This window comes from Caretta caretta, chromosome 2 (genome assembly GCF_965140235.1).
Source record: "Caretta caretta isolate rCarCar2 chromosome 2, rCarCar1.hap1, whole genome shotgun sequence".
Taxonomy (NCBI): domain Eukaryota; kingdom Metazoa; phylum Chordata; order Testudines; family Cheloniidae; genus Caretta; species Caretta caretta.
The window spans coordinates 25,396,040-25,407,191 of record NC_134207.1 but is presented as its reverse complement, the minus strand read 5'-3'; the positions used below and the strand labels follow the sequence as shown (position 1 = coordinate 25,407,191).

Genomic DNA, 11,152 nt, shown 5'->3' with positions numbered 1-11,152 from the left:
GTCAAGTTATTCCTTAAGATCCAAAGTGACAGTGAGGACTCAGACGATGATATGGACTCGAGTAACGCAAACAACATGAGTTTGCTCGTGGCATACATGGACATGCTCACCACCGTGGAAAGCCACTTCTGGGCTCGGGAAACGAGCACTGAGTGGTGGGATCACAGCGTCATGCAAGTCTGGGATGACTAGCAGTGGCTGCAGAACTTTCGGATGAGAAAAGCCACTTTCATGGGTCTGTGTGAGGAGCTCGCCCCCAACCTGTGGTGCAAGGACACGAGATTAAGAGCTGCCCTGAGGGTGGAGAAGTGGGTGGCTATTGCAATCTGGAAGCTGGCAACTCCAGACAGCTACTGATTGGTTGCTAACCAGTTTGGAGTGGGGAAGTGGACCGTTGGAATCATGCTGATGCAAGTTTGCAGGGCCATTAATAGCATCCCGCTCAGAAGAATTGTGACTCCGGATAACGTGCATGACGTTGTGGATGGCTTTGCACAAATGGGATTCCCTAACTGCAGAGGGGCAATAGATGGCACACATTCCAATTCTGGCACCAGCCCACCTAGCCTCTAAGTATGTTAACTGGAAGAGGTATTTCTCTATGGTTCACCAGGTGCTTGTGGATCACCGTGGGTGTTTCATTGACATTAACGCAGGCTGGGCCAGAAAGGTTCATGACACATGCATCTTTCGGAATGCTGGCCTGTTCAGAAAGCTGCAAGTCGGGACTTTTTTCCCCAGACCAGAAGATCACCGTAGGGGAAGTCGAAATGCCCATTGTGATCCTTGGAAACCCCGCTTACCCTCTGGTGCCGTGGCTTATGAAACCCTACACAGGGAGCCTTGACAGCAGCAAGGAGCAGTTCAACAACAGGCTGAGCCGGTGCAGAATGACTGTGGAGTGCACTTTTGGACGTTCAAAGGGTTGCTGGCACTCTCTGTATGGGAAGCTGGACCTGGCTGATAACAGCATCCCCACGGTTATATCCATGTGCTGTACCCTCCATAACATTTGTGAAGGGAAGGGTGAAAAATTCACTCAGGCACGGAACTCAGAAGTTCAACACCTGGAGGTTGAATTTGAACAGCCAGAGACCAGGGCTATTAGAGGGATGCCTTGAGGGAGCAATTTGAAGCTGAAAGCCAACAGTAATGTCTGGTGTGGTGCCCTGCACGGGAGTGAAGTGTGGTAGGAATCTGTGTTCGCTACGTATGATACACGGACTTGCAGGGCCTGTTGCTTTCCTGGGCTACGGTTATGCTATAATAAAGAATGTTTTCAAAGCCAATAAATAAATTTATTGAAAAGAAACAACACAATTGCTTGGGAAACACAAAGGGCAAAGGGATGGGGTGGGGAACAGTACAATCACAGATTTGCGTATGTCCTGTCTGGAGTGCTGTGCAATGAGTGCTGCACTTCAGGATGGCTATACTGCATGGCGATGGGGGTTGAGTGCAGAGGGTAAGGGTTGTAGTTTTCAGGGCTGGGTGGTGAAGCTACAGGTGTTGGAGGCAGCTGGTGGCGGTAAGAACCCGGATGTTGGGGAAAGTGGGTTGGAGGTGACATGGGGGCACAAGGGAAAGAGTTTTGGGACAAGGGCTGCAGCAGGGGGCGGGCATGGTAGTGCTCTGCCTGCATGGTTACGAGCGCCTGGATCGAGTCCGCTTGGTGCTCCATGATTCTTATCAGCCGATCCGTGCTTTGCTGCCGGAGCACCGCGCTTTTGTGCCGGCGCTCCTCATTCCGCTGACGGATCCTCCTTTCGCTGTCCTGCCACTCCTGCACTTTTTGATTTTCATTAGCTGAATGCTCCATTACTTCATGCAGCACGTCCGCTTTGCTTTTACGTGGCCTCTCCCTGATTCTTTGCAGCCTCTTGGCCGTTGATAACCCAAACGGCTGAGATCTCAAGGTTGCATCTGTAAAGGCAAAATACAACACTTAACAGCGGCAGCATTGTTCACACCAGACAGAGCAATGATTCCGCCATAATCAAGGGCGAGCACAGTCTACACAATAGCATAATTTGCCCGTCCCAAAGCGAGCGCACATAATCCACGGGAGCCCCAAATGGTGAGTCAGCACAGGGTCAAGCGTGACTGATTGTTTCACGGCTGTACTGTCCTCTGGGTTTCTGTGCCTTGGGGAGAGCCAACAGCAGGAGGGGGCCCCATACTGAACACTGTCCCCACATATTGTGGATAAATTGGAGAGAGTCCAGCGAAGGGCAACAAAAATGATTAGGGGGCTGGAACACATGAGTTATGAGGAGAGGCTGAGGGAGCTGGGATTGTTTAGCCTGCAGAAGAGAAGAATGAGGGGGGATTTGATAGCTGCTTTCAACTACCTGAAAGGGGGTTCCAAAGAGGATGGCTCTAGACTGTTCTCAATGGTATCAGATGACAGAACGAGGAGTAATGGTCTCAAGCTGCAGTGGGGGAGGTTTAGATTGGATATTAGGAAAAACTTTTTCACTAAGAGGGTGGTGAAACACTGGAATGCGTTACCTAGGTAGGTGGTAGAATCTCCTTCCTTAGAGGTTTTTAAGGTCAGGCTTGACAAAGCCCTGGCTGAGATGATTTAACTGGGAATTGGTCCTGCTTTGAGCAGGGGGTTGGACTAGATGACCTTCTGGGGTCCCTTCCAACCCTTATATTCTATGATTCTATATTCCACAGGAGTTCGTCCTAGAAATTATCTCACTGCTGAGGGTGACCAGGGAAGCAAGGGAGGGTCTTCTACTGCAATGCGGCTTCTGCCCTGGTCCATATGCAGCTTGCCTGTGTGCAGCAATGGTCCCCCCGCCCCTCACGGCACAGTGGCGCGGACAAGTTAGCCTTACTGGGATGAGGACAAAAGTGGCTCTCCTGAAAAGCCTACGCAAGCGCATTGCCCAAGTTCTGGATGAGGCCTTTGAAGAGATCACTGAGGCCAATTACCACGATGTGAGAGCGCACATCAACACCCTATTCCGCATCTAGGCATGCATGCAGCCCCAACCCTCCTCGGCCCAAGAGCCAGCACCAAATAACTTTCTTCCCAAAATAAAAGCCCCTTACCGGGAACCTCCTCTGGTGTTTGTCCTTCCCCAAGCACCGGCCACCACGACTGGCTACCTTCCTCCTGGCTTGAGAACAGCTCCTGGCTGCATGCATCTAGGGATTCCGGGGTGTCTTCCTCTGCCGGAGCACCCTCGCTCCCGCTTTGCTGCTGCTGCTCCTCCTCCTGCCTTGTTGAGCTGGGCTCTGAAGTGTCCATGGTGGTACTTGGAGTGGAGGTGGGGTTGCCCCCAAGTATCCTGTCCAGCTCTTTGTAAAAACGGCAGGTAGCGGGGGCAGCACCGGTGCAGCTGTTTGCCTCTCAGGCTTTGCGGTAGGCATTCTGCAGCTCCTTCACTTTAACCCTGCACTGCAGAGCATCCTGGTCATGGCCCCTTTCCAGCATGGCCCTTGAGATCTGCCAGAAGATATCGTAATTCCTGCAGCTGGAATGCAGCTGGGACTGGACAGATTCCTCCCCCCAAACACTGATGAGGTCCAGCACCTTGCCATTGCTCCATACGAGGGATCACCTGGCACGTGGAGGCATGGTCACCTGGAAAGATTCACTGAGAGCATTCCACGCCTGGCTGAGCAAACAGAAAGGGGATTTTCAAAATTCCCAGAGAATTTAAAGGGCGGGTCTGACAAGTTGGTCACCTGAGGGCAGGGCAGTAGAGTTCAAAGTGATGACCAGAGTGGCTAGAACAAGCATTGTGGGACACTTCTGGAGGCCAATCAGAGCACACTAACAGACCAGGACGTCCACACTGGCGCCGTGGCACTCAAGCGGGGGCGCATCAAATGTTATTCCACTTGCCGAGGTGTGGTACCAGGAACGCTCTAGCCACGGAGTCAGAAATGCTTACTGGCCAGTATCGATTGCCTGGCCTACTACATATTCTGTCCTACGCACGTAGGCCTGGTCTACACTGGCAGGGGACGGAGGTGGGGTTTAAATTACACAACTTCTTCAGCTACGTTATTCATGTAGCTGAAGTCGACGTACTTAGATCTACTTACCATGGAGTCTTCACAGCGGTAGGTCGACTGCTGATGCTCCCCCGTCGACTCCACCTATTCTTCTTGCTCCAGTGGATTACTGGAGTCAATGGGAGAGCGCTCGGCAGTAAAGACACAATAAATCGACCCCCGCTGGATCGATTGCTCTGGAGGTAAGTGTAAACATGCCCTTAGAATCAGAAAGGGGCCCTAGATTCATAGTAACTTCAGACAGCAGAACCACACTTGCAAGCATGACAAATTGGCTCAAGCTCTGTAAGTAAGAAAACCTAAAGCATTCAGCTTCCAGTGACTCAAATATCCTCTAAAAGGAAAGCAAAGTAAGACATTAAAAAACTGAATGTGTGGTTTATTATATTTAAGATTCTTTTTGTCTAAAGGGTTTAAATACTTCTGTCACATAGTTAATAGTAAATTAATGTAATTTTACATGTTCAGTATTTTGATATACAGTACAGGACTACAAACGTGGCAAAGGAGCACTGGAAAATTAATATTTCCTCAATGCAAGTATCGATTCTACAGCACCACTTAAACACTGTGACTAAGGATGCAAGCTGCAGTATTACAAGCACACTAAAAACCCCATACCTACATTAAACATTAGAGAAACAAAACAACTGACACAAGGGCTTAATATTTAAGATTTGATACAGGATTAAAATACTAATATTTTTAATGTCCTGGTTTCAAATTAATAAATATAAAAACAATATAAAAATATACACCAGTTGATAGAAGGATGCACTGAGTAAAATCAGAAAGTTAAATTTCGCTTTCAAATGTATGCAGGTATGTCTTTAGGGAGAGAATTTCTGTGTAGCTTCGGCTGGTCTTTCGGAAGAAGTCCAAGCTCGTAATTTGTTCAATGTCACGCACTCGTGCGGTATGCATCTTCAGGAGATCTTCAACCCACTTGGATTCGTCCTCTGAGCTCTGAAATGAAAACAACTGGATTTAGTTTTAGTGCAGAATCTGTCCTACCTTTGAAAGTGTATTGTACCTTTCCTAATTAGTTAGCTCCAATCAGACACATGATCTTCACATGCTCTTCCATTCAAAGTCAATTCATGGTAAATAAAGAATGGAGGTATAGTTTTGGGTCAGGTCTTAATTTTAGGATTTGGATTCAAACGTTGCCAAACTTCAAAAAGAGTTGAAGTTATCTGAGAATGGCCCAATACATCAGGAGTCTTGCAAGAATAGTTGTAGATCTCCTGGTGGGACCAGATGATGGTGCTATTGGAAAATCTGTTGCTCACTCAATATTTCTGCCATTTTGTATCAAAATCTCACAAAAGCAGCTTGCAACTTTGGCATAATATTATGTAAACGAGTTCTAGCCCTGGTTAGGCTTTGAACCTTTATCTCAAACTTTAGCCACAGCCTCATTCTGACCTGACCAGCATGTCCTTGCCTCATCTAATCACAATGCCTCACTACTATTTTAATCTTCCATAGATCCTCACTGTAAGAAGAATAGTGACAGCCATTCAGCATCATCATCCTTGCACGTGACTAGCCCAACTTGCCCAAGACCAAGTTCTACACAAAAGTTTTTAGTTTCTGGTTTTGGTCCTGAGACTAATCTCTTCCTCATTAACTTGACAAAGTCCCCAAGTAAAAACAAACCTATGCCATTAAAAACTAATGTCTACTCTCCCCAGGAAACAGAGTTAGACGTGACCAAAAAAAAAAAAAAAAATATCACAGATGCAATAGGTGAGGTTTGTGGGTCACTCTGTGAGAGCCAGTAAGTGACGGAAGTGATTGTTTGCACAGCGTGGGAGTAAAGCACTGAATAATAAGTTAGAGTGTGGATCTAAAGTACATCTCTGTGACCCAGTGCCAGTCTGTTTTGATCGGCTATATTTCTCAGAGACAAAACTATTTCACCTTTAGCTCTATATGCCAATAGGAAACTAGCCAAAACAAGAAGTCTGCAAGACAAATCAAGATTTAGGGCCTTGGGGGACGGGGTGGAGTGGGGGCAGGGCCTGGGACAGAGCCAGGGGTCAAGCATCCCCTGGCACTTTGGAAAGTCAGCGCCTGTGTCTGCCTCTCAGTTTCTCGCATTGGTGATACGCTGGAGGGGAGGGATAGGATACAGAAGGACCTAGACAAATTGGAGGATTGGGCCAAAAGAAATCTGATGAGGTTCAATAAGGATAAGTGCAGGGTCCTGCACTTAGGACGGAAGAACCCAATGCACAGCTACAGACTAGGGACCGAATGGCTAGGCAGCAGTTCTGCGGAAAAGAACCTAGGGGTGACAGTGGACGAGAAGCTGGATATGAGTCAGCAGTGTGCCCTTGTTGCCAAGAAGGCCAATGGCATTTTGGGATGTATAAGTAGGGGCATAGCGAGCAGATCGAGGGACGTGATCGTTCCCCTCTATTCGACATTGGTGAGGCCTCGTCTGGAGTACTGTGTCCAGTTTTGGGCCCCACACTTCAAGAAGGATGTGGATAAATTGGAGAGAGTCCAGCGAAGGGCAACAAAAATGATTAGGGGTCTGGAACACATGAGTTTTGAGGAGAGGCTGAGGGAGCTGGGATTGTTTAGCCTGCAGAAGAGAAGAATGAGGGGGGATTTGATAGCTGCTTTCAACTACCTGAAAGGGGGTTCCAAAGAGGATGGCTCTAGACTGTTCTCAATGGTAACAGATGACAGAACGAGGAGTAATGGTCTCAAGTTGCAGTGGGGGAGGTTTAGATTGGATATTAGGAAACACTATTTCACAAGGAGGGTGGTGAAACACTGGAATGCGTTACCTAGGGAGGTGGTAGAATCTCCTTCCTTAGAGGTTTTTAAGGTCAGGCTTGACAAAGCCCTGGCTGGGATGATTTAACTGGGAATTGGTCCTGCTTCGAGCAGGGGGTTGGACTAGATGACCTTCTGGGGTCCCTTCCAACCCTTATATTCTATGAAATGGAAATTCTACTACTGTATTATACATGGCTGCTGTGAGATTTAATTCATTACATTTTTGCAAGTCCCAGCTAGAACCCAGGAACACAGAGAGATGTGAAAAAAGGAACGAGCAATGAAAAAAAGCGCTATTTTTTAAATCTCAGAAAAAAGTTTTGGAGAGGTTAAGGATAGTTCTTTTACCCACACAGTTCACCCATCCCTACAGAACTGGAGGTTAGACACAGCCAGACACTCATTTGAATCAGATGGAATACCATGGTGCAAGAACAGAGCTGATATGGTGATCTCAGGATCAGCGCCATTTTGTCCAATTACATTTTTCTCTAGTTTATCAAGTGTTTTTTTGCCACGTGAAGATGGCAAATAGTCATAATTTACATAATGTTGTACATGCACACAACTGTAAATATACACAGCACTGTAAGCATAGGGAGTGAATGGTGCACAGCAGATATCAAGGCTGATGAATTTATACTTTAAAGGCGTATGTGAAGATATATAAAAAACTCAGCATCGTAAGTTTATACCTACTCCAAAAAGCGCACAGCATTTAAATATTGATAAGACACATTCCCATCCCAAAAAGTTTACAGTCTAAAAATAAAGTAATAAGTTCAAGAGAGAGAACATGGGAATTAGTGATAGGGAGAAGACTGCTCAGAGATTTGGGGTTTCAAGGAAGGAATTGAAGGAGAAGAGAAAAGGTGCTTGATGGATAACAGGAGGAACAGTGTTCCAGGCGTATTGTGGGTAGACTTGGAAAGTTTACTCCTACTTGTAGCTGGACCAGGAGCTCTGGCTTTGTGCACCAAGACAACATAAACACAACATGGCTCTGTGGATGAGGGGAAACCAGTGGACAAGATATACCTTGACTTTAGCAAAGCTTTTGATTTGGTCTCCTACAGTATTCTTGCCAGAAAGTTAAAAAAGTATGGATTGACTGAATGGACTATAAGGTGGATAGAAAGCGGTCTAAATCGTTGGGCTCAACGGGTAGTGATCAATGGCTCGATGTCTAGTTGGCAGCTGGTATCAAGTAGAGGGTCCCAGGGGTCAGTCCTGGGGCCAGTTTTGTTCAACATCTTCATTAATGATCTGGATGGTGGGATGGATTGCACTCTCAGCAAGTTCACGGATGACACTAAACTGGGGTGGGGGGGAAGAGGTGTATATGCTGGAGGGTAGGGACAGGGTCCAAAGTGACCTAGACAAATTGGAGGATTGGGCCAAAAGAAATCTGATGAGGTTCAACAAGGACAAGTGCAGAGTTCTGCATTTAGGACGGAAGAATCCCATGTACTGCCACAGGCTGGGGACAGACTGGCTAAGCGGCAGTTCTGCCGAAAAGGACCTGGGGATTATGGTGGACGAGAAGCTGGATATGAGTCAGCAGTTTGCCCTTGTTACCAAGAAGGCTAACGGCATATTGGGCTGCATTAGTAGGAACGTTGCCAGCAGACTGAGGACAGTAATTATTCCCCTCTATCTGGCACCGTTGGGGCCACATCTGGAGTACTGCATACAGTTTTGGGTCCCGCACTACCGAAAGGGTGTGGACAAATTGGCACAGTCCAGCGGAAGGCAACAAAAATTATTACGGGGCTGGGGCACATGACTTATGAGGAGAGGCTGAAGGAACTGAGCTTATTTAGTCTGCAGAAGAGAAGAGTGAGGGGGGATTTGATAGCAGTCTTCAACTACCTGAAGGGGGGGTTCCAAAGAGGATGGAGCTCGGCTGTTCTCAGTGGTGGCAGACGACAGAACAAAAAGTAATGGTCTCAAGTTGCAATGGGAGAGGTCTAGATTGAATATTAGGAAACACTATTTCACAAGGAGGGTGGTGAAGCACTGGAATGGGTTACTTAGGGAGGTGGCGGAAACTCCATCTTAGAGGTTTTTAAGGCCCGGCTTGACAAAGCCTTGGCTAGGATGATTTGGTGAGGTTGGTCCTGCTTTGAGCAGGGGGTTGGACTAGATGACTTCCTGAGGTCTCTTCCAACCCTAGTCTTCTATGATTCTATAAACATTTTGATTCAGGAAACAGACTCCTGACAACCTATAGAGAATAGCCCACGAGGAAAGATCTCTCAGAGACAGAGGAAGTTCAGGCAGAAGTCCAAAAACAGTTGTCTAGGTTACTTGCAGGTCACACAGAATGCAGTATTCCATTGCTTTGTTTTATGCACTCGCTCACCTGATGTTTGGAGCATGTATAAACATTCAGACGTTAAAATTTAAAAGCCCTATACGAACTGGGTCCATTGTACTTTACCAAACTTCTGCAACTATGAACAGTTTTACCACAGATCTAAAAGAGCAAGAGTCTTTTGGCCCCAAGAAAATGCAGGAACAGAACAGGTAGAGCACCTCTTTGCTTCTGCAATCCCAGATAGAACACCATTTGGGGGTTTTGTGTTTATTTTTAAGTTGTATGAGGCATCTGGAGTGCCATGGCAGGCAGACACTGTAAAGATTCAGCTCTAGCTGCATCTCACAATGGATCCTCCCCACCCACCACCACGAAAACATTCAGTTGTCTGCCACCACGTAACACATTCTGGCCTGTATATTGAACTTTTCCTGCTGCACAGCTCCAAGGTGACCTCATTAGGAGTTCTGCCATGTATTATGACCCTAGAAGTTATTTGCTCTGCTGCAAAATCATTGCATCTCCATACTCCATGTAACCATTTTCACATGTTTAAACACAAAACATATTTTAGGGGTTATTTTTTCTTAAAGATAGTGAGCGGTAATAGTTCTACACCTTCTTTTGTTATGTCATGGGGGAGGATCAATATAGCCCAGTGATTAGCATAGGGGTCTCAGACTAGAAGCAGGAATCCTGAGTTCTGTTCCAGCTCTGCCACCAATTCCGTGTTTGACTACAGGCAAGACATTCTGGTTTAAGTTCTCATAAGTGTTCAATAATCATTTTTTTTTAAAAAGTCAGTGAATGGGATTTTACCCATCGCTATGTCTATACATACTAGTTATGGAAACTAATGTAGCAGAGCCTATTTGAACTTACATTACAGCTCTCATCATTGTCAGGCCGGTGCGGAAGTATGTATGAAAGGACGGATAGTGGCCCATCGCATTTATCAGCAGGCTGAGTGAAATCTAAACAGCTAGTTATGATACTGTAGTAATGAGTTGGAACTGGAACTGAACTGCCTTCCACATACCTAGGAAGAAAATGCAAACAAACATTTAGCAAAATCTGCCAGATGAACTCCTAAATAAGATATTCCTTGTGAAGTGCTATTTGTACGTAGTGTTGTCAGAGTACTCATATCCACCTTCACAGACAGGTGTCCTCTTCAGTTAGAATGTGAGTAAATGTAGGTATAGAGGTCACTAGGAGGCTCCAAGTTGAAACATTCTAAAATTAATTCCTACTTGTTGCCCACCAACCCTATTTAAAGGGCTTCATTACAGACCAGAAACCAAGCAAAGAACATTAGGGTCCAGAGTCTGGATTCTTGCGTCAGCCAGGAGAATTCGTTCAGCATACAGGAAATCTTCAAGTCAGCATAGCAGCTCTACGTCCATTTCCCCTTCTTTTCTCAGGCCCTGGGATGACGGGTGTGGCTAGAATGCCTCTGCACTCTGGAATGGACCCCGAATGGTTGTTCCTGGAATGGCCCCACTGGAGTTGTCAGCCATTGATAAGTTATTCATACATTTTATTGCCAGAAGTGGTTGTGACAGGGCCCACAGAGAGGTTTCATCTCTGCCATTCAATCAATTTGGAGGATCAATTTGGAGCTATTGTTTCTGGCTATCTGCATACTCAGGAAAGCAGACAGGCTACACATTTACAAGATTTTCTTTGCAACCTTGAGGGCTCTACAAACTTTTTTAAAATGAATGCTGAGATTCTAGTGTAATAACATGACTCCAGGAGCTGGGGCTTTAGACATGGGCCTATAATGGCTATGTCTTATTCTATCCCTGCTTCTACATAACAGACCATAAAATTTCACTCATTAATTCCCATATGAATTCCAATGGTATCTGACTGAATTAGATTATCCCTCTTAGAAAAATATCCAAGGCTTTAGGTTGCTCTAATTTACAGTGGGAACTGGAGTGGTCCACAGAAGGTCCCAAAAACCTAAGGTCTACAAAGATGGCAAAACAGCCC

The 11,152-nt window shown here is 46.2% G+C and overlaps 2 protein-coding genes across 6 annotated transcripts in view; both read right to left on the bottom strand.

The window, feature by feature from the left end:
* Positions 1 to 1,276: 1,276 nt before the first annotated feature.
* LOC125632794 (uncharacterized) lies at positions 1,277 to 4,334 on the bottom strand. The gene is made up of 3 exons (XM_048841556.2): positions 4,066 to 4,334; positions 3,064 to 3,632; positions 1,277 to 1,923 (listed from the first exon to the last, which is right to left on the bottom strand). The coding sequence occupies exons 2-3, from the start codon at positions 3,260 to 3,262 to the stop codon at positions 1,370 to 1,372; spliced, it is 753 nt and encodes a 250-aa protein (XP_048697513.2). The 5' UTR covers positions 3,263 to 3,632; positions 4,066 to 4,334; the 3' UTR covers positions 1,277 to 1,369.
* Positions 4,335 to 4,397: 63 nt separating this feature from the next.
* ENPP2 (ectonucleotide pyrophosphatase/phosphodiesterase 2) overlaps positions 4,398 to 11,152 on the bottom strand; it is a 108,854-nt gene continuing 102,099 nt past the window's right edge. For all 5 annotated transcript variants that reach the window (XM_048841552.2, XM_048841553.2, XM_048841554.2 and 2 more), the window contains 2 exons: positions 10,034 to 10,190; positions 4,398 to 5,001 (listed from right to left, as the gene is read on the bottom strand). In XM_048841552.2, the coding sequence (XP_048697509.1) occupies positions 4,831 to 5,001; positions 10,034 to 10,190 (328 nt within the window). In that variant the 3' untranslated portion in view covers positions 4,398 to 4,830. The remainder of the gene's footprint in view (positions 5,002 to 10,033; positions 10,191 to 11,152) is intronic.